This window comes from Mercurialis annua, linkage group LG5, assembly GCF_937616625.2.
Source record: "Mercurialis annua linkage group LG5, ddMerAnnu1.2, whole genome shotgun sequence".
NCBI classification, from domain to species: domain Eukaryota; kingdom Viridiplantae; phylum Streptophyta; class Magnoliopsida; order Malpighiales; family Euphorbiaceae; genus Mercurialis; species Mercurialis annua.
Window position 1 is genome coordinate 2635161 of NC_065574.1, and position 19925 is coordinate 2655085.

Genomic DNA, 19925 nt, shown 5'->3' on the forward strand with positions numbered 1-19925 from the left:
TTTTAATCTAATATTACTATAAGTTTGTTTAGTGAAATAAAACTATTTGAAACTATTTGTATTTTTAGTATATTAAAAAACCGATAGTAAATTCACAGAAAATTTAATTTTTAATAAACTAATAGTAAATAGATTTTTAGTAAACCGATGTTAAACCAGTAATAAATCACTATCTATAATATAATAACATATCTAACTCAAGTTTATTTAATGAACTAAAAGTAAACTATTAATGAACTAATAGTGAATTGAAATTAAAAGAATTTTTTTCTCAAAAAAAAAAATTAAAAGAATTCTTGAAATACCTTTTAAATAACTAGTAAACGGAAGAAGAGGTTTTAAGTTTTTAACATGATACATAAGCCGATGTTTAACTGAATAAAAAATGGAAAACACTTAGTTCTCTACTTTTTTAATTAACAATTTGCCACATGTGCCACCTATGTTCAACCTTAACCATTGATTTCAACAGGAAAATAGAGTAAAAAAAAGTTTAACAGCTGTATCCCATTCAACATTTCTAGACTATTCTAAAAGCATAAAGATATTTAGCAAAATGACAATCATGTTATCAAAGGACTACTAATATTTGATTTCTTCTTAAACTTTCGCAAACAAATCCACCATAGCAGCAAAAATGGATCAATTTTTTCTTATCAAAATAGTGCAGAATTTTGAATCGAGAAACCAGAAATGAAGTTGGAAATTTCTAACATGCAACGAAATTGGTCAAAACCGAGTCAACGACCGATTCCACCTTCGCGCACACAATTGCTTCTCTTGATTCAAATCCCTTTCTCTCTGAATTCTCGACACACCCGTTGGATTCGCTTTCACCGTTAGTATTTTCAGCATCTTATGCTTATCCAGTCAATTCCACCGGCGCGGTGGACCTGAAACAAATTGGCGCCGGCCACGTTGTTGCAAAAAGAATACTGGAGGAGCGTTTTATGGCGGCAGTGGTGGAAGAGGGCCATCGTGAAACAGAGATGATGAAACTGTGATTCAATTTGGAAGAAGTCTGTTGTATTGAACTGATTTTGCTAAAACCGTATTTATCAATTTAAAAAGTTTAACTTTGAAAGAAAAGTTGGTCAACCCGTGTTGAATAAAAGGGGTTTGGTCAAACCGTGTTTCTGGGATTATTTATCAACCGTATGGGCAATTGTGATTTTTTCTCTAGATGAAATTACACTATATATAAATCAAGAAAAGTTAATGTTTAAATTTACACTGATTTTTACTAATAGTATACCAAATAATAGCTAAAATATAGTAAAATTATACTGATAAATTTGATAATATACACAAAAGATAATAAAACTAAACATAAAATATTTAATAAACAGTTATACACATTATAAATATATTGACATATTATTAAATTTCCAAACTCTCTTAATTTATATTAAATAACCCCTAATATGTAATATCTCAAATGCGGACTTATTAGATTCCGTGACACAAATTTAAAAATATGAATGACTAAAATGTTGTTGATTTCGAAATACAAGTCTGTAGATTTAATTGATCAAAAAATTTAAAAAAACTATTTGATTTTACAAAAACAAATTTAAAGACCGGATCGATTTTTTATTTATTGTTATTTTATAAGTGCTCTTTATTTTTATTTTTGTGAAAATTCCACAAAAAGAACACCAGTGTTTGGTCCGTCGTTTTGGGCTTTGAGCCTTATATTCCGATGAAAACAAGAAGAGTTCACATGTGTGTCAGAGAAGACCGCACGTGGACTCAAAAGTGTTAAAATGATACACTGTGACATGTCTTAGACTGGTGCCTTGAAATTAAAGATAAACAACAACCAACGATCATTGCATTTCTGTTCTTTTCTTTTCATTCCACACCGTGTCCTAGCGTCCCTTCCACGTGGATACACGCGGCACTCTATAATCACACCTTTTTTTACATTTTTTTATCTAATTTTTTTTTGTTAGCGGGATTAGCGGGAGTTAATTGTGATTATATACAATTCCTTTTAAATCAGCCCACTGGCTGCTGAGGCCTGGGTCGAACCCAGGATCTCAGAAGGATGTCTTAGGAGCTTTGTCAACCAGGCCAAAGCTCCCAGACATTTTTTTTTATCTAATTCATCAACTTAGTTTATTTCAATTTCTTTGATTTCTTTTATGGACGAAAAAGCAGTCATGATATAAACATAAAATCTAATTTAAATGTCCAACTAACTTGACATGTTGAAAAAATCAATTATCATCATATTTAAATTTATAAGTATTTGGATTGAATAAAAAAAGCCATATGAATAAAAAATTAAACGTATAATTTTTTTATCATTTTAGACATGGAAATTATTAACTATTTAATGGTAACCGAGTCATAGGCTCGCAATTTTCGTCCATAAAAATACCTATTGAATAATAATAAATAATATATGAATTTATTGAATAATAAATCTTGAATAGGGCTAAAATAATAAAAAAATAGAAATAAAAAATTTATTGATGGGTTAAGCTTTAATATAATTGAGGTCGCAAGGTTCTCGTAATATATATGTCGCTGTTCTTCTTATTCAAATAAATCCGCAAATTTAAAATATATTCATATATGCAGCTATTTAATTTTTGGAGTTAGCATTTTAACTCCTAACAATTGAAATGGTAGAGTGAGCTCCCATCCAAATTGGTGTTAATTTTTTTAAAAAAGAATAAAATTTACACGAATTCAAACTTTAAATAAGCACGACTCTCGAGAGATCAAACGTGAACAAAAAGTTAAATTTAAGTTGAGAAATATTTGTAAATCTGCCACTAATAACTTAAATGGCTCTAATTAAATTTAATCTAAATATAAAAAGAGTAAAATGTGATTTTATAGTTAGGATTCATATGAAAGAGCTCAAAATTCATGAAAAGGGATATTATAATTATTGATAGTATATATCTCGTTTTGATAAATAATAAAAATATTCACTAGCTCGAGTTACCGGACCGGAACTCTGTCGTTGGGCTCAAGTGACATAGGTCCACCTGAGATCAAGAACAAACAAGTCAAAAGAACGCCAAAGAGGATTTTCGGACGTTCACTCTGACGAACACTTCAGTATTTTTCATAAAATAATACATTAAAGTATTACATAAAAAAATGTTTTCAGACGTTCACTCTAACGAGCAAATCCGGAAGCTTTTTTCGACATTCTTTCGACTTGTTTGTTTTTTTATGAGGAATTTGCACAAAACACTCCTTTTTTTAACTTATTTGTTCTAAATACCTCAATTTCAAAAATTTACTTTTTTACTCTATTTTTCTATTATTTTTAGTTGTACCTCAATTAGCAAAATAACTTATTTGTATTTTTACTCTTCTTCTTTTAAACACATGCATATTTCATTTTCCTTTTTTTTCTCTCTCATTTTTCTCTTTCCTCTTTCTTCTTTCTTTTTTCGTTTTTTTCTTTTCTCTCTCCTTTTTTTCTTTCTTCCTTCTCATTTTTTTTTTCTCTCACTTCTTTTTCTCTTTCTTCTTCTTCTTCTTCTTCTTCTTCTTTCCTCTGCAACTTTTTTTTTCTTCGTTTTTCTTAAATCTGCTTTTTCTATTTTTCACATTATACAAATGAACTCCAAGACAAAGAAATTTGAATAAAAAAAGAGTTTAAGAGATAATATGATGGTGATAGATGAGAAAATTCTTCTTCTTCTTCTTCTTCTACTTTTTTCTTTCTATGTTGTTTTAAATTATTTTAGCATCGTTTTTTGGAATTTTTTACAACTTTTTTTTGAAAAAATCGTAATGTTCTTCATTAATGATATTTTGACCTGGTTTTCAAATGTTTTAAATTAATTTTAGAAATCGTTTGAAACTGTTTTCTCGAAACTATTTTATACTGTTCGAAACCTTTGTAAACGGTTTGAAACTGTTTTATACTGTTTGAAACTGTTATTTTTTAAACTGTTTGAAAGTGTTTTTTAGAAACTGTTTTAGACTGTTTGAGATCTTTGAAAACGGTTTGCAACTGTTTTATACTGTTTGAAACCTTTGTAAACGGTTTGAAACTGTTATTTTTTATGTAAACGGTTTGAAACTGTTTGATACTATTTGAAACTGTTATTTTATAAACCATTGAAAAGTATTTTTTAGAATCTGTTTTAGACAGTTTGAGACCTTTGTAAACGGTTTGAAACTGTTTTATAGTGTTCGAAACTGTTTTTTGAAACTGTTTGAAACTGTTATTTTTTAAACTGTTTAAAAGTGTTTTTTAGATTCTGTTTTACACTGTTTGAAACCTTTGTAAACGGTTTGAAACCGTAATTGAAACTGTACTTGAAACCGTTTGAAATTTTTTTTAATAAATTTTTAATGAGAACAAATAAATTAATAATTTACAGTTTTCTTTGTTTTTTAAGAAAGTTATGATCGTTAGATTTGAATTCGAAGTGAAATTTGAAGCTATTTAATTAGGAATTAAAAATTCGAGCGGATCGAAATTAAATTTGAAAGTCACAATAAATTTTTAAAAAGTAATGATAGAATTAGAGAAATTAATTTGTTGAATTGTTATGAGCTGAAGATTTTAAATTGAATTGTTGATTTGTTATTTTTATTCTCTTTAAATGAGCTGAGAAGAGAAGAAGAAGAAACTTTGAATAAAGTGTGTTAGGTATAAGTGGAGTATAAAAAATAAAGAGCAGAGTAAAAAAATAAATGGTTGACACGCTTGGGGTATGTAAATCAAGTTAGAATTTTAGGGTTACTAAATGCTAATATTTTTCTAATCTAGGTAATTAGCTAATTCACTCTTTTTTTATCTCATATGGACCTACTTCACTTGAGGCGAACGACAGAGCTCCAGTCCGGCCACTTGAGCTCGTCGATATTTTCATTATATATCATGCTTTTTCATTTCAGATTAGTATGTCACTGCTTTGCAATTTAAATAATAATAATACTAATAACTTCTTTAACCCTATTAAACTCTGAATAAATATAAATGTTAAGAAATATTTTAATGTTGGTGCAAATCGTATGATACTTTTACTGGATTAAATCATTTGAAATTAATAATATAATATTGTTTTTCTAAAATTAATAAAATATTTTTTTCTTGTTTGCAGTCTGCACATCATGGTCAAATCCGCAAGAAAGTTAAATCCTTACAGGAAAATGGCATAAGAAACTAAAATTAAAAATCACAACCATCTTTTAAAAAAAAAAAATTAATTGATTATCCCAAACCAACTAGGGCCACACTTGGTTCGTAATAATACATTTCTCAAAAAATAATTTTCCGGAAAAATACTTATTTAGGAATTTAATTACTAAAAAAGTAAAAAATATTCGCCTTGTTTCATTTTTCAATTTTTTAGAGAATTTTTTTTTATGCATTAAATGATAAAGACAATAAAACTCTTGACAAATAATTAAAATAATTAAATATAAGGACATTATTATATTTTACAGATAAATTTTTAGGTAAATTCAGTCCACCACGTCATCTATGGACTACTTATATTATAACATGTTATTAAAATAATGACAATATCGTAATATTACTATTTAAAAGTGTAAAAAAATAATAAATAAAATTACGATAATGCCACTATTTTAATAACGTATTATATTGTAATAGGCTAGTGCACGGATGACGTGATAGACTGAATCTACCTAAAAATCTCTCTATTTTACATCTATTTATTAGAGAAGTACAACTTATTTAAGTTTTATTAAGAAAATTACTTCCCTAATTAAGGCGAAGTTTGACAATTACTTCTTAGAAAGTAAGACATATAAAATAAACCGAAGAAATATCTTTTCACTTTTTGAAAAGTTCTACTTTTCTAATTTATTTATCTCCAACAAAATGAAATTCTAGGTATAACTCCAATGTTATATGGACATCAAACTATTAAAGTTGTGCATTAAATTTCTTTCATAAACAGTTTTTATTTTCCAACCAACCAAAAAATAATAATTATCCCAAACATTAAAAATTAATGTCATATAATCTATTTATTCAGGATTTAATTTTATACACAAAAATCTTATCTCTATGAGCAGAAAATTATTTTATAAATTGTATTTTCACCTTTTTATGAGTTTAAAGCAACAAATATTTCAAATAAAAAGTCTAAAAATAATTTGTATTCAACTAAATGAGATGTTAATTACTGAGTAAATATTTTTTTTTTTAAAAACTAATATTTTATCATCTCAAAATTATAAGATAAAATTTCCTTTTGAGACAATCCAAACTATGTATTAGGTTAAATTCACTCTTATTTATTTACTTGTCAAAAATAACCTTATTTATTTGTTTTAATATTATAACTTAAAAGTTTAAAATTCAATCTATTTTGCTTTTAAATTGTAATTAGTTCCAATAATGGATAATTTAATTCGAGTTAAGGTCTCAATCGGCCAGGTAGCCAAAAGGTCTGTATTAAGAAATGGTCCATATATATTCCACATCATCAACTTGGGTGACACATGATCTGACCCTAATCTTAGTCACACAACATGTCAACCTTCAACTCTTTTTGCTGATAATGAGATTCAATTTCCATATCCATCTATCTTATCTGATTTTAATTATCCACAATGGCTGAACATAAATAAATATTAGCTACATCCAAAATATTATGAATTTTCAATACTCAAATGATTAAAAAAAATTGATAAAATTGTGAGCCGTTAGTAATTCATAATTTCATATGATCAAATTCAAATCTTTGACATTCAAGAAAGGTGTATTTATTTATTTTTATTTGGAAGGAATAGCTGTAAACTGTACTAATATATATATATAGATATATTAGAAAATTAAGAAAAATAGGCTACGCAAAAAGTGAACGTTAAGATCAAATTCATTTTAAGGTCTCTATACTTTTTTAATATGTATTTAATCCATTTTAAAATCTTATATTCATTAGATCTTTATATTTTAAGAATTTAATTCTATAGGTCCTTTTGGATGAAACACTACGCATGTAGCCATTACCATTACTGCGTGCACAATTATAGAGTAAATTTAAACTAATGAGTTAAGTTTTTCATTTAACTCGTTCACATATTTTCAAATTTTCTTTAATTTGATATTTATATTTTTAAATTTTTATTTATCTGGTATTCTCTTCAAATTCAATCTCAAGTGCGTTTTCCAACGAGTGTCGTACACTTTTTTTCATTCCAAAAAAAACTTAAAAATTTAAAATAAATTAATTATAAAAGCCAGATAAAAACATAACTTTGATAAAGAACTATAAATAACAAAATAAAAATATATAAACTCAAAATGGGTTTTCTAAATAATAATAATAACAAAAAAATTGGCTTTAAAAGCGCTTAGTCAGATATGAAAGGCACATAGTATTAGAATTGATGTGAAGTTGTACTGTACGAGTGTTTATCCCATGCAACTGTTGCGCCACGTCATTTTTACATCAAGCCAATAAGCATTTGCGATAGGGAATCTTTAATTTTTTTTTTTATCATTCAATTTTCCACATGGCTAACATATAATTAGTTTGTTTCACGAATGATATGGCGCAACGGTTGTGTGCAATAATTTTTCTGTACTAAAAGCGTTTTTAGGCAGAGGAGAAGAACTCTGCAGTTTCTTCTGACTGCCCCACTTTGCAGCCACCAACTATCACCTACATGTTTCATCTCCTACCACATACCATGCTTAACTTTTTTATTCCACTTTTGACCTCTTTTGCATTCCATAATTACACTTCATATATACTACTATTTTACCCTGCCCATAGCCCCACAATTTTTATTCATAGTATGAGTTAAATTTTGGACTAATTCATTTTTAGATCCTTTAACTTTATATTTTTAATTTAGTAAGTTCTTAAGCTTTCACTTGGTCTTATCTGATTCATAAATTTTATATTTTTAATTTATCTGGTCTTTAAATCTTCATTTGAACTTATTAGGTCCTTCAACTTTATATATTTTAGTTTATCTAGTCCCTGAATATTCATCACTTAGAAATTTGAGGGAGCAAAAAAATCAAAGTACAAGACCAAATGAAAGTTCAGGGACCAGATGGTAACCAGATAAGACTAAATGAAAGTTCAGAAATCAGATAAGACTAAATGAAAGTTAAGGGACCAAATAAATTGAAAAGGTCAAATTCAAATACCTTAAAATGGGCTAATCCTTAAATTTTGAATTCAAATTATGAACAATTACATTGATTGTTTTTATAAAATGTCTATTTATTTATTTTTATAATTCATGGTTTTTAATTTTTTTAGCAATCAAATTAATAAGATATTTTAATAGTATATTCAATAATTTTTAATCCATAGTAGAAGTCCAACATTAGAAGCAGTGACGGAGCCAGAATTTTAAAATAATAAGTTCAAATTAATATATATTATATGTGGGGAATTGTTTTAAAAATTAAAAAGCCAAATTGATGTATATGAAAGAACAATTTTCAATTAAACTGACGATTTTATTAAATTTTATGAATTTTTTATCTAAAATCTCTTAAATTTATAGGAGCTGCCAGTTTTGTTGGATATATATATATATATATATATATATATATATATATATATATATATATATATATATATATATATATATAATATGCACATCACGGCAAGCAAACAAATTAAGCCTCCACCAGATACATACACTAAAATAGCTTTCCATAACCATTCCCCCTTTTGTATACAGTTTCTGCAAGGAACCATCAAAACCTTTTTGGAGTGCACCACTAAATTCCCAATTATATCACCCAAATTTTGCTTCACTATTACTTTTCTTTAATATTGAAACAATTTTTGGTCTCAATATTATTATAAACTTATAATTTACAAATAATTAACTATATCATATTAATAGATTAGGAATTCAGGATTCTTATAGATAATTTTAATATTTTAAAATTGATAGAATTTATATATTTTAAATTATGTTATGTAAATAATTAATTGCCCATAAATGTGGCTGGTATTAGTAGGTTTTTTTATAAGAGAAGGACCGATTTCTCAACTACTCTTTGTTATCATCCACAAGTATTAAGCTAGCCACCTACCAATTTTTATTATTTGCAAAAAGGTCCTTTTCGTCCATTGCTAGGCTCATACTATTGAGTATATATAGCAACTTGCTTGCTATGCATCGTTGAAGTAACTATCGAGTATACAGCAAGATTAAGAAAGAAATGTTCAGGAAGCTGATCGTTGGCTCGGGTGTCCGCCCGAGCTCTATCCGTTTGAATTGAATTTGAACGTTTTATATAGTATATCGAACTTGAATAATAGATATTAAATTCCAACATGATCTAAACATAATTTAAATTTTCATTTAAATGAGATGTTGTGAGATTAAGTGCATCAGTATTGAATAAAAATCAATAGAAAATAATTAACAAATAATAAAATAGAGAAATAATTAAATGAATACAAGATATGCGTGGTTTCATGATTGTCTATGTCCATCAATGAAGGAGCGGTCAATTAACACCGAACGGTTATAAAAGAATGGTTAAAGATGATTATAAGGCTCAATATCCAACTGGTGCAAACAATTTAATCAATTAAGAAAGAAAAATAATTTTAAATAGTAGGTGCAATTACTTTCTCTTACACATTCTTAAAATCTTAAAATTACATTTAAAACCAACAATCAAAGAAATATAAATTTGCATTGTAACTGGCACCACCATGTTGTGGTGCTGCCGGTGTTGTCACTATGGCTTCCACTTCGTCTTTGCTTCATCAAAGTGATGGTATTTTATATAGTGACTTTCATACGAGCTCTTTAAACGCAGACATTACGATTTGAACTTATAAATTATAGGTATAATCTTAATACGAGTCTAAAATAATTAGATCTAATTCAAATCTGTCCAAATCCGGCCATGAACAGGTATATGGAGGGGGTGGTCCTGCCCTTCATGGCTTTTTTTTGGTGGGTATAAAAGAGGTGGAATAGTTGTCATTATAGTGTTTGATGGAGTTGGATAGATTTTTTGATGTGTTGGGTTGGATTCGACTAATAAATAGTACTATCCGTTGGGGCAAGTGGAGGAGTTTCCCACAACTATTTGCTTCATTAACCTCACCCTAATTATTGTCCATATCCCACCATTACAATATACATCCTCACCCGACTTCATGTCTTCCATATTAGTACTATGTGGTACTATTTTCTTTTCCAAAAAATGATTCAGCAAAGGGTTAACCCATCCCTCAATTCATAATTCAAATTCGAATAATTCATTTTCACATATTTTGATCAACTAAAAACAAAATTTTATTTTTTTAAATTAATTAATAATAAAATTATATAATATAAACAAATTCAAGGACCGGAATAATCCATTTTATTTCTAATTGACATAAAAATATAAAATAATTGTCCTTAATTGACCGAAAATAAAAAAGTATTGTTTTTAATTAATTTAAATGATTTAATTGAGTTTTTATCCAAAGTCATAAGTATAAAAGCCAGATTAACCCTTTATTTAAAAATTATTTTTAATTTAAGTATAAAAGCCAGATTGACCCTTTATTTAAAAATTATATATAATTTATTCTAAATGATTCGAGATCGATTACAGTATGTATATAGTAATATAGAATTCAAAAGATAAAACATTAATTAGTTTGTAAGTATTTTATTCTTCAAAATCTATAAAAAAAAATTGGAAATTTTTCATAGATTACTACTATATATACTTGTTGGAAAGTAATTAAAAACTTAGAACATATATTTAACAATGGTTTATTCCATGGTTGATGGAAGAGGTTTGTCTCATGGTAGAAATGTTCTTGAAAATATTTATTTTGTCATTCCCTTACCTCTTCTGTTTTAAGAAAATGTCACATTCAACACATTACAGCAATGAATATATCCTCTTAATTTACTTGATGGATAATCTTATGTTTGAAAAATACATAAGGACAACCAATATGTGCTAATCTCAATGTATTTCAATCTAAAAGACCAAATTATTTAAGAAACTTAAATTTTTACGTCTTTAATTAATTATAATAAACTTTTAAAACTTTTACAATTATAATTGTATTTGAAATGTTTTTTTTTTAATAATTGCATCTAAACCTTTTAATTTCATATTCAAATCGTCTATTCTACATAACTTAAGAAAAAATTGTTATCCAAAAGGGAGTTGAATAAAGCAAACTCCCTCATTGGATAGTTTTGCTAGTATTGTTCGTAATGATGATAGCAAGGCGGGGCGTGGGAGGTGTTCGGTGGCGGGCTATGTTTACGGTATGTTGACAGATGAAGTGGCGAGTTTTAAAGAGGCCCTGACTTGGCTAAAGCAATGAGTTTTAAAGAGGTCTTAAATTGGCTGAAACAATCATTTGTTGAGAATATACGTTTTTATAATATATTTGCTTCTCTTAGTCTAGACTTTTCATTATAGTGAGGAAGATAGGTCGGATATACCGGGTCGGTTATTAAACATTATTGGGAGTTTTAAAGCCCTATAGCAATGTAGTTCTTTCATTTTTATTAGAAGATCAACGAACTTGGCAGCTCACTTTCTAGTGCGAGATGCTAATTTTTTGTATGATGTCAAATTTTAGGATTTGATTGTTCTGACATTCGCAAATCCGATTTTGTGTTATGATATTGTTTTTTAATAAAACTAGTTTCATTTATAAAAAGGAACAATTTAAACTATTTATAAATAGTTTCCATTGAAAGAGATAAAATTGTATTTTTAAATTGTACAAAGAATTAAATTAGCCTTTTTACATAATTAAGGATATGCACTTCCTCCTTTTCTCTCGATTTCAAAACTCTAGTTGTTTATAGATTTGTTTTTCATATTTTCTTTTCGAAACTGTTAACCGGAATCATCTTATTTATTTTATCACTTTATTTTTTTTAATAAATATAATAATAGCCACCGACATTCATTTTTAGTTGATTGTCTAAAATTTATCGACGATGTAAAATATTATATATATATATATATATATATATCCAATTTGTTGCGAATCAAGAAACGAAAAATAGATCAATAATGTCTTTCAACACTAAAGATAAATTCATTTATGAATTGTAATAGCTTGTTCGCATTATTTATTTTATTGGCTGTTTTTATTTACGATAATTTTATTTGTCATTTTCTAAAAGGTTTATTTGTCCCATTTTATGAAGGGTTTTTTTTAGATGGAGGGTGAATCAAATGCCCTGACCCTTAAATATAAAAAAAATCGGTTTGCAGGCGATGAAGAGATTTTGATTGAAGAAGACATTTTTTTAAGCAAAGCAGTTTTGTAATTTATTTTTTGTTTTTATAAGTAGATCGATAAATCAGTCATAACACACGATAACCGTTATATGTTTAATTTTCTGATTTTTCTAAATTTCTTACACATGTAACCGTTATATGTTTGATTTAATAAAATATGATGTCCTTTTTCATATCTAACCAGTTGAACTCACCCAATTTAATTAAGTGGCATGACTAATAGCGGGGCTCTCTCTCATGAGTTGGAAATCTTGAGTTTCAGCCTCCATGCTCACACTTTAAGGGACACATATAAAATCCAACTGATAATGTGGTGGCATTAAATTTCTAACTACTAACACTTGAAATTATAACAGTCGATTTATATCTGCTGCAAAAAAAAAAACTCATCTATTTTGATTTGTTTTTTTTTCAAGTGAATTTATCACTTGTTGCATTGAGTTAATTCATCGACTCATTTAAAAGTTCACCTTCATTAAGGAAAATTATTCCCACCACATCGTTCGTGCAACAAACTAATTATGTGAAATTTTAATAATTAAAAAAATAAATAATAATTAATTTTTTATCCCTCTTAATTAAACGAAGCCTACTTATTATGGTCCCACACTAACCATGGCCCACATAAAAACACGCACATAGGACACATCGGTAATATTTGGACAAAATCAGTTGCCCACATGTCATTTCTAGAGAGATAAACTTTAAAAACAACTAGAGAGAGAAACCAAAAAAAGAAAAATTAAAATAAATCCACGTTTTAAAGCCCCTCCTTCCTCGCCATTTCTTCGATCCCTCCCTTTATCTCTTCTCTCGCACTCCCTCCTCGTTAATGCCCAACTTAAACCAGAGAGAGAGAGTCATAGGGAGGGCCAAACAGACAATACCACAGCTCTAACAAACAACCTTAAATTATTACAAATTTCCTCCTTAAAATTCACATTTCAATCACCATGATCTCCTTGAAAAGCAGCTTCTTGGTAATTTTAATTTCAGTATTACCCATTTTTTCACAATTTTAACTCTCACCCACTTCACAAAATCATCACTTTTTAGCTGATTTGACCTCATTTTCACATTGATTAGATTTTAAGCTTTCTGGGTCCTTAAAAATGTGAAATTTGCTTGATTTCTAATTTTTTTCATTTTTAAAGATTGAATTTTTGTTTTGTAGTGAGGAAATTGTGATTTTTAATGCTTTTGGGCTGTTGTTGAACAGAGTGGCTCTTGTAGCCGTGTATCAGGGAAGCAGAGAGGAGAATTTACAGTGCATAAAGCTTCTTCATTGAGAGTTAAAGCTGTGTTAAATCCTAGTCGGGAACGAAACGGCAGCGTTGTGTTGGAAAGTAGTACACTTCAGGAAATTAGAGATGGTGGTTCTGTGATTGAAGTGGAGGCTAAAACCACCGTTGCTGGTGGGGTCCATGACGTGTACGGTGAGGATACTGCCACGGAGGATCAGTTTGTCACGCCTTGGTCACTTTCTGTTGCAAGGTGAATTTTATCATCAAATTATTTGCTGATGCTAATATTATTATGTTTTATTGATGTTTAGTTTTAAAAATTGCGTTGATGATACCAATGTTTTAGATTGTTGTGTGTGTGTTTGGTGGTGATGAATCAATGAATAATGATGACGACTTGAGTTGTTTATGTCACTGTTTGATGAGTTTTTACAGAATTTTGTTTCAATCTGTCTTTATCCAATTTGTTTCCTTTTGAAATGTTGTAAGGAATTCAATGACATACAAGGATGTGATAAATTTTGCTCATTGCTTCGTTTAATATACTGCAGCGGGTATTCTCTGTTGCGTGATCCGCACCACAACAAGGGGCTTGCTTTCAATGATAAAGAGAGAGACGCCCACTACTTGCGCGGCCTTCTTCCCCCTTCAGTAGTTTCTCAGGAGCTCCAGGTTCGTTACTTCACTTGTTGGCTTTGATGTGTATTTTTGTCGAACTTGTAGTGTTATTTTTATGTGAAATGTGATGAAGCTTTTGGACTCTTTTATTTTCAGGTGAAGAAAATGATGCACATTATTCGGCAGTATCAACTTCCGCTGCAAAAGTACATGGCTATGATGGATCTTCAGGTAGCTAAAAGGTTTTTAATGATGTTTGGTTCTGAATTATATTAACTATAGTCTTGCTTTAAATTGGCGATGCCATGTTAATTTTTTAACTGTCACCTATGAGTTTTCCAGCTTAGGTTTACGGAAAATATGAGAGATATATTTACTTCTGTTGCAGGAGAGAAATGAAAAACTCTTCTATAGGCTTCTCATTGAAAATGTTGAGGAGATGCTCCCAATTGTGTACACTCCAACCGTTGGCGAGGCATGCCAGAAATATGGAAGTATCTTCGGTCGTCCTCAGGGTCTCTATATCAGTTTACAAGAAAAGTAATTCCAAAAATATATATTATTAAATTCCTTATGTTTGTTGTTGCTGCTCAATTCTCTATTGCAACAATTTTCTGCCATCCCCATTTAAGCCGATGAGTCATCTTCAACAGGGGTAGAATTCTTGAGGTACTGAGGAACTGGCCTGAGAAGAATATTCAAGTCATTGTTGTAACTGATGGTGAGCGAATTTTGGGGTTGGGAGACCTTGGCTGTCAGGTGATTTTCATCTTGATACACTTTCAAAAGTTCCTGTCCTGTATTCTTAAATCCCATTCACATTTCTCTCTTTCTCCTATGGTCTCTCTTGCATATCGGTGATTGACTCATTTCATTAATGTTTGCTATTTTAGGGTATGGGAATACCTGTGGGCAAACTTTCTCTATATACAGCACTAGGGGGTGTTCGCCCTTCATCTGTAAGTATCCATAGGAGGCTCTTCTTTCTCCCCTTACTATTTTTAATTCATTCTTTATGTTTTTTAAACGATTATGGAAAATTCACACGGAACACAGATTATTCTATGGATTCCAAGCCATTTAGTGGTGTCTCCTACTAACTTGGCAGTTTAAAGAAAGTCCATTACTCGGTAATTTGTGGAAGTTTTGGCACCAATTTGTATGAAGTGCTTTTGTTTGTTTGATGATCAAAATGCATGAATGCTTCTGTTAGCTGCACATGCAGAATGTGACCAATTTTGTATGCTTCCATCATTTCACTTGTTATTAACAAAACCAATTTAAAAATTCATTGCAGTGCTTGCCTGTAACTATTGATGTGGGAACCAACAACGAGAAGCTGCTAAATGATGAGTTCTACATTGGGCTTAGGCGAAGAAGGGCTACTGGACAGGTACATTCCACATGTTCATATAACTTACTTGGCGGGACTTCTCTTATGTTCAGAATATTCATTTCCAGATGCTATGTAATTTACTGTCGTACTCATCTTCATTTCAGGAATACTCTGAACTGCTAGATGAGTTCATGGCTGCTGTCAAGCAGAATTATGGGGAGAAAGTGCTCGTTCAGGTAATCACCGATGCGTCAAGACTCAAGACATTGATGATCTTTTCTTTTAAATGGTTTTCTAAATCCATGCCGTATTTTTACAGTTTGAAGACTTTGCAAACCACAATGCTTTTGATCTGCTTGCAAAATATGGTACAACGCATCTTGTTTTCAATGATGATATACAGGTAGGGTAATTTTATGTTTGTGATATTTATAGCACATAGGACAGGCATAGTTCTAATATTTAAAACCAAACGTATTGTTCCAGGGCACAGCATCAGTGGTTCTTGCGGGGCTTGTTGCAGCACTAAAATTAGTTGGTGGAACTCTAGCCGATCACAGATTCTTATTCCTTGGTGCCGGAGAAGTGAGTGGATACTAACTGTGCTCTTAGTGCTTTGGTTAATGACTTGCATTAGTGACAAGTAAATTAAAATATTGATTCAAAATTCTATATAAGCTGATAAAGTGAAAAGGATGAATTGCTCCGTAAGTTATGCCTCACTCTGTTGCTAATTGCAGGCTGGCACTGGAATTGCAGAACTCATAGCTCTAGAGATTTCAAAGCAGGTCTGCTATCACCCTTCTTTTAATGCTGCATCTCTTACCCATGGATGAAGGTTTGAAAGCATTAAATGGCAATTAAATCTAAACTTTATCACTCTTTCTTCAGACAAACATGCCGGTGGAAGAGACTCGCAAGAAGATTTCATTGGTGGACTCAAAGGTACTAGACCTGTTTTGGTTCTAGCTGATTGAATGATAATGATTTATGCTATTTTGCTGTAACTGTTGTTTACTGTTTTTAATTTTCACACGAATTCATTTCCAGGGGTTGATTGTTAGTTCACGCATAGATTCACTCCAACATTTTAAGAAGCCGTGGGCACATGAACATGAACCTATAAAGACACTTCTCGATGCTGTCAATGTAAATACTCCCTCTCCCTGCAAATGCAAAATAAAATTGTTTCCTTATTCTCATTTTTTTCTTATAACTTCACAGGACATTAAGCCAACAGTGTTGATTGGAACATCAGGAGTGGGAAGAACATTTACTAAAGAAGTGGTTGAGGCTATGGCCTCCTTCAACGAGGTACGGTCCTGTCCACTCATCTAATTAAGTATGGGGAATCAACCTTAAGATAACCATATTTTATATGTTCGCGTGCAGAAACCTATAATTCTTGCTCTTTCTAACCCAACTTCACAATCTGAATGTACTGCTGAGGAAGCTTACACATGGAGTCAGGTAATACAAACATGCAGCTTGTGCATGTTATTTTTCTACAAAAATATTTGCATACGGGCAATGCATTGCTTAGTGGCATAGCCTTTTCATAGGATTTTTACTTGATGCTTTTTATAGGCTGCCGATTAGGATTAACAAGCGTTTTCTTTAAAACTTGCAGGGCCGTGCAATTTTTGCTAGCGGGAGCCCATTTGCGCCAGTTGAATATGAGGGGAATGTTTACGTGCCTGGTCAAGTAAGAAAACTTAAGACTTTATGATCGTTTCTTCAATGCAGAATACGGACATTTGATACATTCGACGATAATTGTGTAATTAATTTTTCCATGTTATTCAGGCTAACAATGCATATATCTTCCCTGGATTCGGTCTGGGTTTAATCATGTCTGGTACAATTCGTGTTCATGATGATATGCTTCTGGCAGCATGTAAGTGTTCAACAATGATGAGTTTTTAGGATTTATCTTCAGTTGTACTAATTAAAATTCAACTGAAAGTCGCCTAGACATTATTAAGGACCTATGTGACTTGTTCATGTATGAAATTTGTGTCATACTTGAAAATTATGGTGTTTTGCGGGAATGGTTATATAACTTATTTCCTAGATTCTTAAAAATGGTTCCATGTTTGTGCTCGTTGTGTTGGTGCAGCGGAAGCTTTGGCAGCAGAGGTGACCCAAGAAAACTTTGACAAGGGACTCATATACCCTCCATTCACCAACATCAGAAAGATTTCAGCACATATTGCTGCCAATGTGGCTGCAAAAGCTTATGAACTCGGTGAGTCCTTTGTTCATCTCATGCAGAATCTCTATAATAAGTCATGGCATATGATATCTATATGAGTAATTCCCAACCATTTTGCAATCACTTTGTGTAGGTTTGGCTAGTCGCCTCCCTCAACCCAAGGATCTTGTGAAGTACGCTGAAAGCTGTATGTACAGCCCTGCCTACAGAAGCTACCGGTAAAGTGATACCCCCGTCCCCAAAAGGAAGGGGAAAAACCGAAAAAAGAAAAAAAGTAGAGGTTCATTTTTAGTCACATAATCAGCCATTTTCCATTTTTTTGTTTAATTTTTTCGTTATCCTATTTTAACTGTTAATCCTTTATTTTATACGACGTTGCCATGTAAGTCGTTCCGTGGGTAATCAGTAGCACATTTATAGTAGGTGCTTGTAGTCTGATGCAGTCAGAATATAGCATGAAAAAGAAGGGGAAAAAAGATGGACTTGAAAATTCTCACATGAAAATGAAATTCTTTTTATTGTTCTTTGCTTTCTCACTGTATCAAAATAGACGCATAAACTTCTTCATATTTTCCTAAAATATTAATCATAGCTTATCGAATATTATTGTTAGATGGATGATAACTCGTCGCGTTAATTATAAGTACTTTAGTGTTTTATACTTGACTGACAAGTCGAATAAAAATGTAATATATATTTGAAATTTATAATAAAATTTTAATTTCATCTTCCTCATTGCATTTATGACGATGAGAGATTAAAGTGAACAGAACGAAATCAAAAGATGACAGAAAACAAGATGGGCTGGGATAAAGTGGCATGGTATGGGTTTATTTTTCTTTAACCAGAGGTTTTGGTTTCGAGCTCTGGGTTACTATCGAGCAGTTTAAAGTAAAAAAATTGAGAGGGATCATTTTAACGAATTTTATCTAGCTTGGTCAGAATTAGTCAAGGTAGTGGCTCCGGACACCGGAAGATACCTGTAAAAAAAGAATGACAAATAAACATCTAATTGGGAAGAAAATGCAGCACTGGAGAAGAACATTATTTAACTTAAGGAAACACAAATTTTTCTTAACAATGATGTCAAAACATGTAATTTTAAGGCTTAATGTATTAAAAAACTCTGACCTTTCATTCTCTTTTCAATTCTATCCCAACGTTGCAAATCTGTCAATTTTACCTTATTTTGCATTTTTTTATTTCAATTGTAACCTAAAGCATAAAATTGACTTTTTTTTATTTGGCAAAAATTCTCTAAATTGACTCTTTTTGCATTAGATTAACCTTTTATGTTAAATTGACCATTTTTAAGAAAATTTATTGAACTTTTGTCAAATAAATAAGGCTTAATTATTTAAAAAATCACTCACCTTGAACTTTTTTTTCGTTTATACCCTGATTTAGGAAAAAATTCATTTATACCCTGACGTATGTATTTATGTTTCACCTCTACCCCGAAGCACTAAATTAACCTCTTTTCATTCAGAAAAAAATTTAAAATAGTTCTTCATTTTTAACCTAATCTAATTAGAGTTTAATTATAAATGAATTTTTCTCTAAATGAAGAGAGATTAATTTAGTGCCTCGGGGTAGAGATGAAACATAAACACATACGTCAAGGTATAAATGAATTTTTTCCTAGGTCAGGGTATAAACGAAAAAAAAGTTTAAGGTGGGTGGTTTTTAAGTAATTAAGCCAATAAATAAAGGTCAATTTTATATTTCAGGGTATAATTGAAATGAAAAAGTGCAAATTGGAGTAAAATTGACAATTTTTCAACATAAGGATAGGATTGAAAAGGGGATGAAAGATCGGGGTTTTTTTTAAAGCATTAAGCCTAATTTCAAAGTACAAACCAAACATTTTGTTTTACGTATGCAAAATTCTCCCAACATTTTAATTCAATGAAGTCCACAGTCCACACACATATATAACATGTTTTTTTAATTCATTTTAGACAAATACAAATGTTATTGGTAGAGGATAATTTGCTTAAATTGGAAGAAAGTGGCAAGAAATTGATTTGTCATTTACGTAATAATTCCTATGTGGTCCAAAATATTAGCATGTTAAATTGATAAATAAAGTAATACTATGATATTTCAGCTTTCACGTTTTTTTCCCCTTTTTTTCCAACAACTGGAGAATTCTTCTTATATTTGCACATACCGATTAATTAGGTTTTAAATTTAATCATTTGTAATCACTAATCTAAATTTGAATGGGATAGAATCATAAACTTCAAAATGTTCTTCACCAAATTTTAATATGATTATATATAC

The 19925-nt window shown here is 30.2% G+C and overlaps 1 protein-coding gene across 1 annotated transcript; it reads left to right on the forward strand.

Annotated features, from left to right (window-relative positions):
• The first annotated feature begins 12958 nt into the window (after positions 1-12958).
• LOC126681165 (NADP-dependent malic enzyme) lies at positions 12959-18163 on the forward strand. The gene is made up of 20 exons (XM_050376595.2): positions 12959-13206; positions 13446-13720; positions 14022-14142; positions 14245-14319; positions 14477-14628; positions 14742-14847; positions 14982-15047; positions 15386-15481; positions 15589-15660; positions 15744-15827; positions 15911-16009; positions 16165-16212; positions 16316-16369; positions 16475-16573; positions 16649-16738; positions 16817-16894; positions 17055-17129; positions 17231-17321; positions 17544-17672; positions 17773-18163. The coding sequence occupies exons 1-20, from the start codon at positions 13180-13182 to the stop codon at positions 17859-17861; spliced, it is 1926 nt and encodes a 641-aa protein (XP_050232552.1). The 5' UTR covers positions 12959-13179; the 3' UTR covers positions 17862-18163.
• Positions 18164-19925: the final 1762 nt, after the last annotated feature.